We start from the raw sequence: 20,544 nt of genomic DNA, 5'->3' as shown, positions 1-20,544 counted from the left end.
CTCCACCTCCCTATCTCTGTGCCTCTACATCTGCAGGTCTTCTTGCCTAAAATGCAATAATCTGCCCCACCCCCCGACACACACCTGTTAGAATCTCTGGCTTCCTTCAAAATTCAGTTTTAAGTGACTCCTTTCTACATGAAGCCTATTCTGATCCCTCTCCCTGTCCTCCCCATTCCAGCTTAACTCAAGTGGATGCTTTACTCACCCCATTATCTTGTTTTTATTTTGTATGTATGCCTGTAAATACGTGTTGTCTTCCACAGCAGAATGCAAGCTTCCTATGGGCAAGGATTGCTCCATTTTTATCTTTGTTTCCCTAGTACCTAGCCTAGCATATAGTATATTCCTAATAAATGCTTAACAAAAACTGGAAAATACAATAGAAAAAATAGAGTGAAACTCTACTTCAAAGTAAACTAGCAGGTAATAAACATTATAAGGACTAGAGGAAATTACAGATACTCAAGAGCTACAACTTTCGAATTTTTTTCAATAATTAGGTTTTTCATACCACCTGTATGACTTACGAGCCATGCATGTTTTATGATCACTGAAGGAACATGTAGGTGAATGTCTTCTATTTATAACAGACAAAATCTAAGAGGTTTTTTTTGGTTTGTTTTTGGTCCTTGCTTATTTCTGGCAAGAATAATACTGACATTCCTTACTAGTGCTATCAAAAGCCACAGCAATTTTTCTTTAACTTAATTTTAACTTTAACTTTTTAAATTTTAATTATAGTTTATAAATAAATTTATAGAGTTGATAGTTTTTTGACAGCTAGAAAAGCAATCAAGGTAGAGAACATATGGATTTATAGCTTAACAGATATGCTTCACAGAACTGAAAGATTCTGAATGCTACTGTTCTGTACTAACATTCACCAACATAGTATAATTTTGGATTACTGGGTCCAAATGAATAAAACTGAGTAGCCCTTGGTGACTTGCAGTTCTATTAAGGAGAAAGTACCTTTGACATCATGTAAGAAAAAAATAAAGACATTTGTTCTTACTACCTGATTTCCACTATGTGAAGAGTGACTACATTAACTATCTGGCCAACAGTAACAAGAACATGAATCAATGTAGTGGTGAACTCTCATGTGGGTATAATACTAATACTTTTGTTTTTCCTTAAAGATATATACCTTAAATTCTAGTGTCTTTTGAGGGAAATGCTGTTAACGGATACAACTTCAATTTACTAGAAACCTTAGTTCTTGAAAAAGGAAAAAAGTTTAAAGGTTCAAATGCCCCTGTTTGACTCCCAGCTCTACCACTACCTGTGCCACACTAGGCAAGTCACTTAATCTTTCGGTGTCTGAGTTTTTTTCATCTCTAAAGGGAGAACTGGATTAGACGAGGTCCTAAGATCCTTTAATTCTTTAATCTGTAGATCTTTAATTAGCAAACTATGTTAAGGTCTAGAACCTGGAGGTTTATTTTGGAAAGTATATATCCATCCCTAATCTCCCTAGTTCTATTTCTGCATCATCAACTACCTGTCAGACAGTTCTTCTTGGGTGTTCCATAGGGATTATAGACTCAACATATCCAGTACAGGATTCAAAATTTTCTTCTCTAAACTCGTGAAACTCCAAAATCCCTAATTTCTATTCATTCTTCCAGTCATCCATGGTTGCAACCTTTAGAACCATCTTCAATTCTCCCCTCTCCTTTACGTACTGCTCACGTCACCTTCATGTCTTCACCTTTTCTAACTTGTTACTGCAGCAGTTGCTGCAGCATTTGGACAGTGGACTTCAAGTCTCTCTCTCCTCTCCCAGCAAACCTCCATAAAGCTGCCAAAACATCTTCCTAAAGCACAAGTCTAATCAAAGTCATTTCCTGCTCAAGAAACTTCAATAATTCCCTACTGCCTCTCACATATAATACAAACTTCTCAGGTTGGCATTCAGAGCCTAAAAGTAGGCTTGACCCTTAACTGTTCCACATTTCAGACAGCCTGGCCTATAAACTTATTCTTCAACTGATTATCTCCATGCCCTATTTCTATGCCTTATCCCCTATACCCGGAATGCACACCCCTTCATCAACTCTATTAAAGCCTTCCTTTCAAGGTTCAAGGCTCATCTCCCATGCTATGTTATCATTTAGAGGATATTAATCCCCCTCACTAGCTACTCCTCTTATCTTCCTTAAATTTCCAAACACAACCTTTTTTATGACATGTATTCCTGCCACCTCCAATGTAAGCCCCTATTGGACAAGAATTGTTTTTTTAATTTGAACTTTGTAACCATGGTAACTTGTACATATCAGTCACTTAAATGCTAGTTAGATTGGATTAGGAAGATAAGATTTTTTTCTCACAAAAATTAACATTTCTATAGCTCTGACAGCACTGTACCTTAACAACTGTTCCAAGCCCAGGACTGTATCTGAGCTGGTAGGACATATATGATTCCAAAAACTGGGAAAATATTCACAACTGTTCAATTTTAAAAAGCAATTTATCAGAAACAATTTTAAAAACCCTCTTAATTAAGCTACTTTAATGAGGTATGGCCTTACTAGTTCAGAGACCAGCTATGTACACAAATAGCTATATATGAGTCATCAACAATTACATTTTACTTAGGCATGGTTACTTTTGATATACATTATGCTCTCGATGAAACAAAGACATTAATGTTAGTGTCCTGCTATTTTACTGAAAAATTCCTAACCCAAATGAGCAGATAATTGATCATATTCAGCCATCAAGTCCTACTGACTGTCTCTTGGATATGTTTCTTACTTTCAATTCCTATTTACAACCTCACATTAAGACTATCTGAACTTCTGAACCAGTCTAGTTTCTACCTCCCCACCACCAACTCACACTGCACAAGACTACTAGGTTGCTCAAAAATTGTACATGGCTACTCTTCTCTACAACTTGTTCTCAACCTTACCTAATATTTTCCCTTTCAAATCCCACCCCAAGACCAATCTCATTTTCCAATGCAAAGGTTAAGCTTTCCTCATTTGTATTTTGATTTTTCCATTCAACCTATCTGAAAAGACATCTCTCTTCTTGTGAGTTTTACAGGGAGTGCAGGATTTGTTATCAACTCCATATCCTTGAGAAAATTAGTTGGCAGCAGTTCCCTATGCTAGCACCAGAAGAAGTTCTTGAAACCAGTATGCATACTTCCAGATTTTAGTGTACCAAGTTTGGTGACCTCTCCATGTATAGATTAGGGGCCTATAATTTCCTCCCTAAATGTTCTCAGGATCACTTTGTTTAGTTAGCACAGTGCTATTCTGTTGGTGAGTCAGTAAAAGCACACAGCTCACTTGCAACTGGTTTCAGACTCCAAATCATATTTTACAACTCATCTGACCATCTGCCCCTTATTATTTATCTTTCATTTGCAACCCTGCCATGGTTCTCTCTAGATCACACAACCTCCTGAGACCATGCCCTGAGTGATCTACTAATTTTTGAAACTATTGCTGTAAAGTAGTATTGTCTTGAAAGGTGAATTTGGCAGTGCTGAGACACATGGTGCACTGTATTTAGTTGGCGCCAAATCTCCCAATCCCCCAAGTTTCATATTCTATTTGACTATTCACCCAGGTCAATTCCTTGCTATATTCTCCTATACACCCTATGGCCCAACACCCTCAATTCATTTTCTACCTTTTTCTCTGGGACCAGTAACCAAATCAATATGACTACTGCTTTTGTTACTCCAGTGTCAACTGGCTCCTTTACATCTCAACTGTGTCATCATCCCTGTGACTTCACAAACCAAAACTCCCTTTCTTCACCACCAATCTCACATATCTAATTGAATGTAAGAACATAAGAGCTCCTTGAAGGGAGTGGCTGTCTTGATTTTCTACTCATACGCCTAGCCCTTAGCATAGTGCTTGGCACGCAGTAAGTAATTAATAAGTACTTTCCATTCATTCATTCATTCATTCTCACTAGCTATCTGAAATTTCAAATCCTGCCTGCTCATGCCAAGAATATTCTTAATTTTTCTAACATTAAAAAAAAAAGTACCATTCTTTGGCACTTGTATTATTCTCTATAGTGTTAATTTTGCTTATGGTCCTAATTTATAAACATTCATAAATGAATGTCCCACACATAAAAGTAGGCTATGGGAAGCTAAAATCTCTACCCTATCACTGGAGTAAATGTATTTATTTAATTTCATAATTTAGAACATTAGGAATAAGTGACCCTAAGAAATATCTCTCATAACATAGAAGAGGCAACATCTTTTATGCAAATCTGGACAAGCCTTTTGCGTGAAGTGTAAAGATGGTGGTGGTAGAGATATGTTTCTGCAGTGAACTCTACACCATTTCTCAGTTAAAACCCTTATAAATGATAGTCTGTTACAGATTAGTTCTCCTAGCGTTTTAAAGTACATAATGGGTTAAAAAGACTTTTGGAGGATAATTGTGATCCTAGTCACTATTTTTACTGGTACGTAAAGAGTGTGTTCCAAAAGTCTCTTTGGGACACTCTCTATTTTGAGCTATAAATACAAACTTTTGGAACTTAGTTGACTCACAAGTTACAAGTGCTTGTACATGTTACTTTTCATAGATTGCAAACTACCCTGAAGATGGTTCTTTACTAACTCCATATATGGCTAATATAAAAACCCCAGATATAGTTACTTAGGTACTACTTATTAATCACTTATTCTCATGGGGCTTAAAAAAAAGTTTTCCCCATATACAACTTCAATTCACTTTCGTTTCTGGGGTAAATATTGTAGATGCCACATTGTCAGGCAATGTTGTCCCAATTGAAAAAAAGAACAGAAATCACTTCATTTGCTTCATAGAAAGAGTTCAGGTTAAACTAAAAGCATAACAATGTATTACAGTTGTGATTTAGTTAGACTAGGGGAAAAATAAGAAATTAATCATTCCCCACCCATACATATAAATTCAGAAACAATAAATTATACTACCATTTCTACATTAATTCATCAGTCTAAATACCATTTCACCTACTGCCTCATCCTGTGAAGGTAACCTAAAATTCAAAACAACTTTCAAAATGAGGCGGAAGCTGGGCTCTCAAAAAAAAAATTATAACTCTTTGAACAGGTAACAAAAATTTAATGGTCAAGAAGCAGAATTCAATAATCATTATTTAATAATCAGCAACCATAAAAGATTTTCATTCTAAAGAAAAAAAAGCAAGCCAAGTGGCTCTAATACCAAATTAGTGGAAATATTCTTGATTTCCAGATTTGACTTGAAACTGGGCTTATCAATACAGCCCACTCTGAAAATTTCTTAAGTTTCAATGAATGGTCATAAATTATTAGATATGAGATCCTTTTAAGGATCTCAAACTCTTTAAAAAAAACAAACAAACCAAAACCATGGACACCTCCCCGTCAGTAAAAAGTTTTGAGCATTGTACCCATGTATGTAGGTTTATTTATAACTTACATACACTTGCTACTACACTATACACTTACAAATAGGACAGTATACTCCATGTGAAACTCAAACAGAAAGGATGAGCTGAAGATGAAATAATTCTTAAATACAGAGTCAATAAGTGGCCATGGGAGCTTACTGAATAAAAGGGAGTGAGAAGGTCAGGCCTACACTTTATAGAAATTACACTGACAATTCTATAGAGGACAGACTAGTTGAATAGAGACCTAAGGCTGGGAGAACAATTAGGAAGCTACAATGCAGTATAGGCGATAAATGTCTGACCTAAAGTGGCAGCTGTTTGAAGATGCAAGGTGTTATGGAGGCAGAAACAACAGGACTTGTCACCTGAATAGCTGTAGAAGGAGAGTGAGAGAAGAGGAAGTTGACATTAAGGCTGTAAATCTGCTTAGAAGGATGATGGTACAAAATCTGGAAGAAGGATGGGGCTGGGAGATAGAGGGAAGGTGAGATCTAGGATTATGACTCATTTTGTCTTACTTGCAAATAAAAAGTGGGTATCTCCTGTTATCTACCTAGTAACTGGACCAGAAAGTCTCAAAAGGAAAGGAAGTATGGAGTCTGCACAGTGGAAGGAGAGGGCCAGGTGAGGGTATTAAAGATACAAGTCACAGGATTAGTTGTTGCACAAAGGATGAGATGGGAACCATCTTCCCACCCTTTGATTGGTTCACATCCCACCTTTCCCAGGATCACTTTGGACACTACTCTCTCTAAAGAAAGAACCTTCATATAGGTGTATACAACTTTGTCAATTCCAGAATATTACTGTAAAATTATAATATTTTGTAAAACAGATTCTGAAACATACAACATATTTTACCTGAGTGTGTCTTTTGTTTTTAATGGAAGAAAGTCTGACAAAATTTATTCCTTTGCAGTGCTTCAATTTTAAAAGTTTATAAATAGATCGTAATTAAGTTGTTCTGCCACAGAAAGAAAGATCTGGAGATTTTGCTTCTTAATCAAATGAACTCATATGTCTGAAAAAATGGCTTGAAGTAAAGAGCTCTCATTATTCTCTAGATATCAATAAAAATAGGTGATTCTAAAATATACTATCATGTTTCCTAAGAATTCTGATATTAAATACAAAGATGTAGAAGAAATGACAAAAAAAGCATCTTACTGCGGAATAAAGTAAGTTGCTGATTTATGTTCAATTTAAGACTTTCACTTTTCCCAGGACAAAACTTAACAAAATACTTAAGTAATTCCACTTCAAAATAATAAAGGGTGTGAAAGGAACCAAAAATTCAAGAGATTAAAAACCTGCACAATCCTATCCCAGAAGCTGCTCATGTACCAGTAAAAATATAATTAATTTTATAAATGCTCATATTTAGTTTAATGAGCCCCAAATTTCATCTGATCTATTAGTAGTCAGAAAAGGATAAGATCTGTGCCTTCAAGTACAGTGAACTCTTTTCACAAAAAGAATGATTTTCCTATTTATTTTGCAGTTAGAAAACAAAAATACACAAAAATCTCCAAAACAGTTTGTATTAGAAGTAGTTAAGATAAATGACACACATTTGGTAAAATTTCCCAGAAAAGATTTGGCAAAAAGCCATATTTAAGAAATAAGCATTTTAAAATATTTAAGTACTGAATTTAAGATTGTTTAACACAGATGTTTCAACATTATCAAATTATATTATAAACTGCAGTTTCTTCTATTGGTCTTATTCTATACTGCCCTCTTTCCAGAAACTTAATACTCAGGATATGTCTATTCATACACCCTTTGAGTGATGTAGCATCATTCATTTAATAATAAGGTTTTAAAAAATGTAACTGGTATTTTAGCTTCCCTTCCCTCCTCTAAAATTTAAAATGTTCATTTAATACCACAAAGCAATGCTAAGCATGCCCATCAACTTAGTTGAACCACATTCAATATTTCATTTTATGAACTACATTACTCTTTTTTGTTGCTTTCAAAAATAGCTTTTTGATACTATGAATAAAGAGGATATGATGTGATATAACATCAACTCCAATTACTGAACTCTGCTCTTTTAGGTGGATGCTGAGTATAGGCATAGAATGTGAATGTTAACTTGATTTTTTCCCTTATAGTCTAAAGTCTGTTAATGTTACCAATGGATAGCAGTAGAATCGGATTTTTTGTTATACAATGTAATTAAGACCTGACAATACTGAAAAATTATACCACCACAAATATAATGACTGTAAATGAAAATGTGTCTTCATGCACTATAATGAAATAGTAGTACACAAAACTGAAGTCCTGTTGTTTATACTGCTTCATTTTAATAAGTAATGTGTAGGTTATAATGCTGGCTCCTGATTTAGATGATTTTTTTCAGAACCAGATGATAATCAATTTGTTTACATATTATTGCTACTCCCATGTTCTAATTCATCAATATTAAGCTTACCTTTCTTTTTGATCCAGATTGCTTAAAACATGAAAAAGAAAAAGATGTAAGAGGTAAAACCTCACTTATTGGTCTATCATTGTAGTGTCTGTCATCAGTCAATAAAGCAAAAATTACCATCTGGTCATTTAAAAAAATAAAATACTACATATTTGTTATATGCCAAGTTTAAAATCATGTCATGTTCACATAATACTAATCCAAAGTCCTGAATTTAAAGTCAACAAGCAATTTAAATCTATTAATATTGTTTAAATAATCTTCCTTGGTTCATATTACTGGAAGAACTACAATGATATGAAAAATATTTGTTTAACCTTCAAATTTTAAATCATTTATATGCTATTTTAGAAGAGTATCGAAAGTTTTACAGCTGCTTTTGTGCAGCAGCAAAATTGTCCCATACTGTTGAATCAAAAGCAGACTTTGAATCTATAATCACTCATAATGAATGTGTTTTGCCCATGTACAAGCAGTTTCTAGAAAAAAATTAAACCAATAAATGTCACAAAAATCTGAATCAGGCATGTATGTATATATATGTATATGTGCATATGTATACATGTATTGTACAAATATGCTGTATTACTCCTTCTATTAGAAAAAACTTCCTGTAATGAACTTTTCAAAAGTTCCTTCAAAGAAAATCACAGTCAAAAAGCTTTTTAAAAACAAGTTTTATCAACTTGACACTAATTCCTTAAGAGTCATTCTAAGTAATGATTCAAATATACAAAATAAAGAGAGAAGGAAAGGGATTTGGTGATTCCATTTTTACACAACTCTTAAAAGGAACATACACATATAGAAAAATGATGATAGGTGTTTGCTTCTAAGGGAAAAAATATTAATTTCCATTAAAATTAACCTAAGAACCTGAGTTTAACTTTTAAGAAGGCAAAACATGGGCCAAGAGTAAATAGCATTAGCAAATGATATTATTATTATTATTATTGTTTTACTGGAACTGTGATTTTATCATTGTAGGGAGCTACCAAAAAGGAACTTCCTTTACTCTTAAAAAGTTGCCTAGGGAATGAATGAATGAAGTATTAAGCTTAATGGGTGCAAAACACTGTGCTAAATGCTGGAGATACAAAAAGAAAAGCAAGGGAACTAGGAGGCTAAGTGACTATGCCACATCACAAAGCCAATATCTGTCAGAGGAAGACTTGTAATCAGATCTCCCTACATCCAAGACCAGTTTTCTAATCTTTTTATACACACAAACTATCTTAGTTTCTACATATGGAAAGTTGGAAACAAATAGCAGATACATAGGCTATTACTCTTATGTTCCTATACTCACTTGTATAACTATATGGGAACAAGTATAAAATAGACTTCCTGTTCCTCCCAAAGAAATAAGCCAAAGGAAACAGGAAGGAAAGCACCCCAAATGGTATATATGTTCATTTCTTTTCTTTAACTTCTTACCACAGAAAACAAAGGCTTTTAAGCCATGGTGCCAGAAAGAAAAATTTTTTTTTTGAAAAGTTACCTTAAGGTTACTCCTCAAGGAGGTTGCATACTAAATAGTGAGAAGAAAACCAAGCACAAACTATTACTAAAATAAGATTTCCTAAAGATGTTTTCAGTGTATGTTTTAAAAAATAAAAAAATTTTAAACCCACTAAAAATTTAACAGATTCTATATTTTTGTTCAACCTGAATCAAAACAAACGAATGATTCTAGTGATATTATTTCATTCTTAGCAGCAATATTAAGAAAAAATGTTCATAACAAAAATACCACATTTTCTCCTCCTTTAGTTATATGCCATCTCTCTTCTGCATTACCTCAAATCAGTATTGAGAAATTAGCAATGAAGACTTAAACCTCATAATCGAAATTAATTTCAAAAATCCATTTTCCAAGCTACCCCTACTCTTACTCCCTATTACCATAACTAATCTAGATGTATGTGTATGCTTAACAAACCATTTTGAAGGTAAGTTAAACTGGCACTAAGAAATTTTTTAAAGCTGGGAAGGAGAGGGATTTGAATTTTTTTAATAACAGCTGATAAAATTTATGTCTAAGTTGCTTTTTCATCAACATGTTTATCTCATTAATCACTCTTTCTAATAAACAGGTGCCTTCATACCTACTTAACATGAAAGAACATTAGCACTTCTTTTGAGTTTTGTTTTAATGGCTGGAAAACGTACAGAAGAAATGGCAACTTAAAAGTCAGACTATCATTTGGGCTGAGTAAGTGAATGATGAAAAACTAGGGATAAACAAAGTTAAAAAGGAGATGTTATAAGCATCTCCTTTAAATGACAGTTCAAAGTGATTCAGGAAAGGAAAAGGATCTCCTGAAACACCCTTAAAGTAAAGACTAAGTGCTTGCTATTCCTACGCTAGATATTATGCAATGGGGTCAATTTGTGCCAGCTACCAAGAGTCCTGACACAGGACTTTATAATAACTGAAAAGCCTCTGCAGACCATAACCTGCAACCTTAAGTTCAACATTTTTAGTAACATAATTGCTAAAATAGACACCTGAAATACTTATCATGAGGTAGAAATAAATGCGAAGTCCAAGAAAATGATGCCTTGCATCTGACAATGCTAATTTCTTTCTAAAAAAATTTTAAATGTGGTTTCCTTTTGAAATATTTTCAGTTACCATGTCATATTTTTTTATGCAATTTTCAATCTGGTAATCATGTGTTACATTTTACTACTACTACACATACTTTACACAAAAAAAAGAAACAGAAGCAAAGACTGAATTACTAACTACTAGATCTAGACTTCTCTTACATGAATCATGATGTTAAGAGGTATCATTCAGACCTTCATTGAAGGGTAATTAATTCTAACCAATTGCATTTTTAAAACTCTAGTCATTCTGACTGTGCTAAGTGTGTGTGTATGAGGGTGGAGAGGGGGAAAGTCATGGGTAAGTGATGGGAGTGGGCTAGAGGTATTAAGGTACAGTGGCATAGATAATTGTCTAATCTTTTAAATTATAGAAGGGTTCCAATCTGCCTTGGTACTCCATTGACAAAATCACAGATCCTTGAAGTAATTATTGAAGCAAATATTAAAGTAAGTTTACATCTTCCTCTAAAAGGTAACATAATAAAGGCATGCTAGGTGGTACATATAAAGAAACCTAATAATTACATTTACCACATGTAATCCACAAAGTGGATAATATTCAGTGCAACTGGAATGAAAAGAAAAAGAAAAGGAATTATTTGATTTAAGCCATCCTTTTCAGAAATGACAAAAGTCAGGCAGTTATACGGTGACCTTTCTTTTTGTAAGCCAAGTTAATCTCAATAGTAATCATGAGGAAGCATGATTCCAGGACTCAAAAAAATTAATGTGTTTTTGAAAGATATTATACAAGTATTTCTGAAAAACTATCACCAAGAGTATTAAAGTTCACCTAAGATTTAATGAAGATTGTGACCCACAGTAAACCTAGCTTTCCAAATTTTGATAAAATGAGAAAAAACAATCTAAATATTTTGGAATGTAATAAGACATTACGGACTTCTGATTAAATTGAAAAAGGAAACATCCTACATCTTCAAACAGATGCCTTTGAAAATCTTTAATGATCAACTCAGAATAATCCTTCTATCTCAACTTCAGTTTCCAAGGTTCAAACTGTATTTTCAAGATAATGAAAACAGCAAAACTGGTCTATATTAAGTGCTAAAATGCAAAATAATTCACCAAACTAATCAAAACCAAGTTAGTCTAATGTGATATAATTTTATTACATGTTCAGAACATAAGTTTTCAAATACTAAGTTTTCAAAAATATAAGGAACACAGAGTTCATACTTTAGTTATAGTCATCATGTCTAAAGGGAATCTCTGTGGAAACAGCAAATAATTTTGATTAAGGGACATTGTCACAACTACACATAAAAATGGAAAAATGAATGTAGATCTTGTTATAGTCTCCATTTCCATAAAGTCTATTGTAGAATGTTGCATTATGATTTAATAGACATGACTTGCATTATCCACATATACAAAGTAGGGAATTACTAGCAGTTAATTATTTTAGATTTTCATCATAATTTGGAAATTCTAAATATTAAAAGCATTAAAAAAATTTTTGAATGTTAAAAACATTTTTCATAGAAATTTCATCTAAGACATTTATAAAGAACAGAAATATCAAATATCCCTCTCTGCCTTCCAACTGTAAGATCACTTTCCAATATTTACTTTCTAGGAAAATTATAGAAAATGTGATCAGAAAAAAATGTGTGGAAAAAACAAATACTAAAAGTGGCATCTTCAAAGCATTAATAAATGAAAATAGTCCACATATAAGCATGTACAGTTTTCTGCTCAAGAATCCTAGAGTTTTTTTTTAATCACAAAATGTGTTCTTTCCTGTTTATTTCACAAGTGAGAGTTTAAACATTTTTATAAGCACACAAATAAAAATGCTTAGATTCAAACTTTTACCTTCATTATTTTCCTAAACATTCATATTCATTTACATGAGACAAGAACATTCCAAATAGGTAAAGGGGTGCTTTTTAAAATGAAAAGACTGTCATTAAGCATTATTTTCTAAATATGAAGAAAAACAAAAAGAAAAATGTAATCCTTACCTTTGTGCCGCAGTTTTTACTACTGGTATCTGCGCATTAGCATGCTGAAAACGTCTACCATGCACTATGGTTCCAGAACATAGTGAAATATTTTTTGCATTTTCACTGTGGAGATTCAGCAAAACAAGAACTAATGTTTCAACAGAGCAAATATACTGTATTTATGAAGAAACATAATGTGAAAAACCAAAATGTGGCCTACAATGCTTTGAAACATAAATGAATCTAACATTACACTAACTTTTCCAATTACTTTTTTGGAATACTTTAGATCTGTCCCTTGATTTAAATTTTGCTGTAACCCATTATTTAAATATCCTGATTTGAACAAATTCCAAGACAACACTGAACCTAAATCAGAGTGGTGGCAGCTTACTGACACTCAGCAATAAGACTGCAGCACTCCATGAAGAAATTTCTGTACATATAAGCTTTGATTCACTTCATTCCCAAGCCTTAGAACAAGGAGAATTCTACAATGGGATCAATCCCACACCTCTTACCTTTCTTCTCAAATTCTTCCCTTAAGAGCTAAGTAGAGAGAAATTCTGCTGTAATAATTCAAAGCTTAAACATTTCTATTGAAGTTGTGATGAAACTATGTGCCAGTTAAGTCAGTTCATTATAGCAGTTTTAACTAACTAGCTTTTGATCTATACTCATTATAATTTCCCATAATTTGGTGATTTGCAAACATTTACTAAAGTAATGAATGTTTAAACATTAAATATTAAGTGACAATGATTTGTCAAAAAGTTCGCAGATTCTGAGTCTTATTCATAAGATTATACTTAAGATAAATTAATTTGAATACATAGATGGTAAATACTATGTATGATGCACCAAAAGGAATTAGATAAATGCTCTTAATGTTATTCTTCTATACAACTGAAAATTGCTGTCAATTTGGGAAGTGCTATACCTCAGTTTCTTGTTGTTGCTCAACATATTAAGGCCCATTGAGTTCCCTTTCAAAGTTCTGAAGCTTCCAATCTTGTTTCGTCTTACATATGTCTTTAAGAAGTCACCAGAACTAGTACCAACAGCTTCAGATCGACAATGTTGTGACTGCAATGCAATTTACAGGTACAAAGTTAATGAATAGGAAAATGAAAGTATCAACAAACATTTGAAAATTCATGGAAAATATATACAATGAAAATACTGGTCTTTGTTCCTTTTGGGGGTAGGGCTGAGTGGTGATAGTGGAGTTGGTAAGAGGGTAAAAATTCACCTTAGGATATTAATAGTGAATAAACAAGCCTATCTCCCTGTCTATATGAATCAACTATAATTCAAGGGGAAGCAGAGTGGTGCAGAAGAGGAACTGGATTTAGAGTCAAAAGATCTAAATGTGAATGCTACTATGTAACCCAACCTTGGGCACACTGATAGACATTGAGTATTTTTGGTTCTAAGTTTCCTGAATTGCAAAGATGAAAGACTTAGAATAGAAGGTTCTCATTCAGTTAGAAATCTAGGGTATTATGATACTGTATGTAACCTGTCTTGTTAGATCAATCATTCTACAAGCATTTATTAAATAGTATGTTCCAGGCATTGGGGATGTAGATATATATAAAAAGGGCAAAGGCAAATGTGCTTCTATTTTAATTTGTTCTTTGCAACAGACTTACATTAATTTCATCTCAGATTGAAAATTTTTGAAACTTCTTTTTGGTTACCTTTGAATATTTGCACAAGTTCCTATATGAAGGAAATATAAAGCATAGAGAGAATTACCAGAGGCACCCATGGCTGGTTAAAAGAGTTCATAGGATGATGAATAAAGAGCTTAAAATAAGGAACCTTAGCCACTGAGTTTAACCTCCATCATTTTAGCTTTCTCAAATGAGGCCTAGAGAAATCATCAAGCATTTATTAAGTGCTTATTATATGCTAAGTGTTGGAGATAGTCCCTGGTCTCTACTCTCCAGAAGCTCACATTTAAATGGGGGAAATAACACTTAAATAACTATATATGATATAGAATAGATGAAGGGTGATCTCAGAGAATAAGAGGAGGTTAGAGGATAATGAACCAGGAAAGGCCTCCTACAGAAGATAGGATTTTTTTTCTAGCTGTTACTTAGCATTTTACTTTTCCTCAGTTACATGCAAAAACAGCTTTTAATATTCATTGTTAAAACTCTGAGCGCCAAATTCTCTTTCTTCCCTCCCCAACTCCTTCATGAAATAGGCTGTACATGTGCAGTCATGCAAAACATATCCATTATAGTCATGTTGCGAAAAAAAAAAAAACCTCAAGAAAAATAAAATTTAACAAAAGTATGATTCAATTTGTATTCAGACACTACCAGTTCTTTCTCTGGGGATAAACAGCATTTTTTTATTTTAAGTTCTTCAGAGTTGTCTTGGATCATTACATTTCTGAGAACAGCTAAATCATTCACAGCTGAAGACAAGATTCTTGCTAGTTCTTCAAGGAAGCTAGAAGAACTAAGGGCCAAGAGATAAGGTAGTAGAGTGCTCCAGGTCTGGGGACTGGGGCTAGGTAGCATTTTACATATGAAAGAAAAAGCTACCTAGTAAAGACATTAAGTTGGGAAATGGAGTGTTGTGCCAGGAATAGCAAAAAGACCAATGCTGCTACACCACAGAGTATGCAGAGGACAATCAAGGATCAGAAGACTTAGGGTATGAGACAAGATCAAGAAAAATAGTAGCCAGCTTGCAAAAACTTTAAAAGCTAAAGAGGATATTTTATATTTGATCCTAAAGGTAATGGGGTTGGGGTGGAGAACTGGGTCAGGTTATAAAGAGCTTTTAAAAGGCAAACAGTAGATTTTGATCCAGAGAAATAATAGAGAGCCACTGGACTTTACTGAGTAGAGGAGTGAAACGGTGCAATACTTTATCCATGACATCACAGTGTCACTCACAGCACTGTACTAATACCAAGGTAATACAAATTCACAGGCTGATCAGTTCAGATTTAGCATTGAAATGGGCTTCATAGCCCCATTTAATCCAATCCCCTAATTTTACAGATGAGGAACCTTGAAGCTCAGAAACGTCTCCTCATATTCTGAAACGCTGCAACGGGAATAAGTGGTAAAGTTGTGAAGTTGTCTGACTTAAATACAGCATTTAAAAAAAATGAAGCATGTGGAAAGTTCAGTTACTAAGGGGAAAAAGTTGACCTAATTTTGTGCCTCTCTTTAAAAAAATCATACTTTAAAGTTGATTAAAAAAAAATAAAGGGCATGCATAAGACCAAGCAAAACAGTATAAAGTATTGTAAAGCAATCATCATTCCTAAGAATAATAGCTTTGGATCGTCCACATTATTATTTTATACAAAGATTAGTTAACACCATTATTTTATTCCCCAGTTTCTTTGACCCAGCCTTCATCTATTTGGATAGTTTTAATTTTAATATTTTAGCCATGCTTTCTCTAACACTAATTTTTTTCATTGCTAAAATTAAGTTTCACTTGCATAAAATAATTTTAACAAAAATGGAAAGGTGTTAATCTTCATAAGGTATTTAATGAGACTGAGAAATATGTGAAAGTCTCTGCACCTTAATTTTTTTAAGTGAATAAGCAAAGCTAGAACATACAATTCAGGTTAAAAAAACTACACAGTTGGCAAAGGAGTCTCAGAAAATTAAGATCTGAAAGAGTCAATAGGCTTTTTAATTAGTACCATAAATCATTTTAACATCATTTGAAAAAGCACCAAAAAAAATTCAGTTCTCAGCCCCTTCCAGGCTTATTAATTCCCTGTGGCTTTAGTAGATCAGAGAATTACAGGATCATAAATTTAAAATACAAAGGGAGCACCTCTTTCTCACTTTACAAATGAGAAAACTAAGAGACTGAGAAGTTCAAGGGCTTACCTAAGCAGACACAGGTAAGTAAATAGCAAAACCAGCATCTGAACCCAGGTCCTTTAACTCCAAATCCAGCCCTTTCCCCACTGTACCACCACACTATCTTATTCCTTTTAGTAATTGTGGGTTGTCCCATTTAAGTTTTATTAATGCCTTTTGGGGTTTTTTTTGCACCATTGTTAAAAAGAAAAAAGTTAAGTAAAACCAAACAAGAAATCAACTTGTTTCACAGCATATAAAACATTTCATAGATGCAGTTCATCACTTTTCTACTGACAGAAGACAAACGTAAGCCTCATCTCAGCTCTGAATCCACTTTTGGGTGCTACATTTAATCTGATATCATAAAGTGCTGTTTTCTTTTACACTGTAATAAACTCAACCTTGTGTCACATTATTCTTCTGGGTCTGCTTTTCCCCCCTTTGTATTAATTTTAAAAGCCTCTCTTTTTCCAAATTTCTCATTTGTCATTTCTTCTGGCACAACATTCAATTACATTCCTTTACCATAATATGTTAAGTAATTTCTTCACCTGAGAGGTATTCACTTCATTTCCATTGTTGTTCTTTGGGGGAAGACTATCATAAAAAGTATTTGGGATGCAAGGAGGTCTATGTTATCGTGTATGCATCTACACACATACACACATCCAATATAACTGATACCAGACACAGGCTACTTAAAGTAGTAACTGACATTTTATAATAAATGACATTACTAGGAATAGAAGCAAGTGTTTGTGGGGAACAATATTTAAGTGGGAAACTTTATAAATGGTCAATTCATTAGTATACAAATTATGAAAACTTTTACAACCCTATACAACCTTGTAGGAAAGCAGAATGGTATGACAGAGGTCCATCATCAGAGTTAGGAAACCTCAGTTGGGAGATATGGGTATTTCCCCAATGAGCACTCTCTACACCAATGAAATCATTAAGTCCAGACCTGAACCAGCAAAATGCAAGCTCAAAACTGTCAAATCTAAAATGATGCTTCAATGTGGAATCTTTCTTTTTATCTTTGACATTTGTGGCATGTTGGGATTGGAAGCTCAATTCCGTGTGGACAGTCTCAGGCGGGTAAAGGTGGGAGCTTCTAAATCTTAGAGCTCTCACGAGACCCCCCCAGGAAATGGCAGGGAATCGAGGTGAACCGAGCTATCTCGAGTAATTCCGCCTCTTCCCATGAGAAACGTGATGGGAGAGAGATCTCCCCGCCCTCGAGATTGTCCCGGATCTGGGCACACTATTGTTATCTAACAGCACGGTATTCAGATGCAAACTATGCGACTGGAGAGTTAAGTAGGATCAGGGAAGCCTGAAAGCTCTCTTAGCATGTGAGGAGCCAAGAGGACAGTAGGCTCCGCTTCTCTTCTTTCCTCTCTCCCCTCCCCCTCTCTCCCCGCTTGTACTTCTACTTCCAATCCCTTAAGATCCTAGCCTCCTTAGGAAATCTCCCCCTCTTCCTCCTAAGGAAGACCCCCCCCCCCCCTGCACTTGTAACCGAGACCCTGAAATAAAGCTCAACCCTTGTTCGACTCTGGAACGTCCTTTCTCTCATATGAGCATCCGGTTTTGGCCAACCGAAGACCTCGGAGGTGAGGTAAGAAGACTCGGGTAGCCCACACAGGCCTCTAGGCCTGGCAGTGGCATATATAGATATCCATATATCCATATATAAATGAAGGGTTAAGGTATATGAACAGTTTCTTTAGGCAGAGTTTCTGACCATGACTCCATTACCATAAAATTCCATTGGTCTTCTATTGCTTCTAGAATAAAACAAATTCCTACCCTTGTACAACCAGGCTGCAAACTACCTTTCTCCCTCCCACACTTTATTCCTCACAGAAAACATTCCTATATCTTCTCCCTGTGCCTTCTTTCCTCTATACCTGTGAACACATTCTCCTTCTAACTTCTACTTCAGCAAAAGGATCCCAGTTCATATTTCCTGATCTTCCCAACTGCAGGTACCCTTCCGCTCCAAACTATGCTGTAAATAGCTACTTTGCAGAAGTTGTATCTATTCACTTTATATCTATGCTGTATACAGATACTTTTGTGTACACACACACACACACACACACACACACACACACACACACACCCTTTCCAATATATGTAAGCTTCTTATAAGTAGGAATTATTTCATCTATGCACTTGTAGCCCCTTTACATAGCACAGTGCCTAGCAGAGTTAGCACTTAATAAAAAATTATATCAAAAAGTATTATAACCAGGAAACAATATACCAACTGATAAGACATGATGTTGTTCAGTTGTTTTAACTGTGTCCAACTCTTCCTAACCCCATCTGGGGTTTTCTTGGCAGAGATACTCGAGTGCTTTGCCACTTCCTTATCCAGCTTCTTTTACAGATGAGGAAACTGAGGCAAACAGGGTTAAGTCACTTGCCCAGGGTTACACAGCTAGTAAGAGTCTGAGGCTGAATCAGGCCCTCCTAACTCCTGGGCAACTATGTGATGCAGTGAACAGAGTAAACAGGTCTTAAGTCAGGAACACTCATCTTTCTGAGTTCAAACCTGCCCTTAGACCTTACTAGCTGTGTGATCCTGGGTATCCTGCCCATAGTCCTACAGTCAATTCCCTGAACCTTTATCCATTCCAATTCCTAATTGCTTGAGGTTCCTTTCCCTTGTCTTTTTTAAAACTTTTTCTAGTCTAGATGAGACTAGTGGTATAAAAATTCTCTTTGTCTTACCATTTACTCTAAGGTTAATTCTAAGGTGTTCCTTTTCAAAGAAACTTAACTGTCCCTCTTCCTTATTCCTTTCCCTTTATTACACTCTAGAATCTGTATCCCAATCGCTGCTTTGTGCTTTCAAATGCCATCTTACTTCTATGTCTTTTATACAAGACGGAACTTCTGCAAAACAAAAGCAGTACATCCTACTCAATCCAACACACCCATTAGTGAATATACAGATTATCTTCCCAAAGTATCTTTTTATACCTATACTTTCAAAAAGGGTCTTCTAAGAAGTTTTATTCCTAGAAATATTAATCCATGGAGGAGCCAAGATCTACATCCAGAGTTAATGAATCTAGTCCAACTCCAAACCTGTTCACTCAGGATAAAATATCTTGAGGCCCTCCAAATCAGGGATCCTTAACCTTTTCTGTGTTATTGTCATTAATGGTAGTCTGATGAAGCCTGTGGACCCCTTCTCTGAATAATGCTTTTCAGTGTGTAATATTTTTTACACCCCGCCCCCAACCAAGGTTAAGATCCCCCTGCTGTAAACCAATGTTTCTCTATACAAACCATTCCTCTCCAGCATGAGTCACTCCTAGGTCTCAAATATTTCCTTCCCCTACTTGCTCCTAATCCATTATAAAATCACTGCTATTTTCTAATCCAGGAGAACAGACCACAATGTCCCAAAATGATAGCTATCTCTTGGTGGGACCTGATTCCTGCTTCCCTCCTTCACCAGTTTCTCAACCCCTGTTGTTATCCTTTTCTCCCAAGGAGATGAGGTCAAGGTAAGAAAACACAAACCCTAGAAAACAAAAACAAAACAAACAAAAAACATCCAAACAAATAAACACTCCAGTCCCCTATCAAAGTACAGGCCAAGCAAGAATGTGACTCAAGGATTTCTTTTCAGGTATTGGTTGGACACTGAGGTACTTTCAAACTCTCGTATTCTATGATTTTGCAAAGCAGTGATGACACTGAAATTTAAGATAAAACAGAGAAATCAGAAGCCATAAAGACTAGCAGAGAAAATGAGAGAGACAGCATATATAACTCAACAATAAACAAGTTGAATAGGCAGAGAGAAACAGTTCTAAATGCCTAAAGAAAGGTCTTTGGAGTGGGAGGCCCTGAAATATCCTAAAAGGTTTGATTTGGCTTGGTTATTAAGCCAAAATATTTCTGAGGAGAAACAGTATGGCTAATCCACCAAATTTGGGAGTAGGAAGAACATAGCAGTTGGGGGGCAAATAGAGAGGACTGGGTCTTTGCTGGGGGCTAGAAGAAGATTAGCACCTAGTTTTGCATAGTATTTAGAGCACTAGACTTGGTTAATAAGGAAGATGTGGGTTTGAATATAGCTTCAGACACCAGTCACATAGTAATGTGACTCCTGGGCAAGTCACTCACCTCTTAAGCCTCAGATCCCTTATCTGTTACATGTGGAAAACAAAAGCTGCTTTTTTGAAAGGCAGTTTTGAGGAGCAAATGAGATTTA

The 20,544-nt window shown here is 34.9% G+C and overlaps 1 protein-coding gene across 9 annotated transcripts in view; it reads right to left on the bottom strand.

The window, feature by feature from the left end:
• Positions 1–20,544, bottom strand: part of SENP6 (SUMO specific peptidase 6) — a 124,466-nt gene that overhangs the window by 48,003 nt on the left and 55,919 nt on the right. For 5 of the 9 annotated variants that reach the window (XM_072642636.1, XM_072642640.1, XM_072642638.1 and 2 more), the window contains 3 exons: positions 13,382–13,527; positions 12,460–12,564; positions 7,859–7,879 (listed from right to left, as the gene is read on the bottom strand). The exons of 1 other annotated variant lie outside the window; for it this stretch is intronic. In XM_072642636.1, the coding sequence (XP_072498737.1) occupies positions 7,859–7,879; positions 12,460–12,564; positions 13,382–13,527 (272 nt within the window). The remainder of the gene's footprint in view (positions 1–7,858; positions 7,880–12,459; positions 12,565–13,381; positions 13,528–20,544) is intronic. 3 more of the 9 variants (XM_072642637.1, XM_072642639.1, XM_072642635.1) reach the window with 1 other exon arrangement.

This window comes from Notamacropus eugenii, chromosome 2 (assembly GCF_028372415.1).
Source record: "Notamacropus eugenii isolate mMacEug1 chromosome 2, mMacEug1.pri_v2, whole genome shotgun sequence".
Taxonomy (NCBI): domain Eukaryota; kingdom Metazoa; phylum Chordata; class Mammalia; order Diprotodontia; family Macropodidae; genus Notamacropus; species Notamacropus eugenii.
The sequence above is the reverse complement of the archived record's forward strand: the minus strand, read 5'-3'. Positions and strand labels throughout refer to the sequence as shown.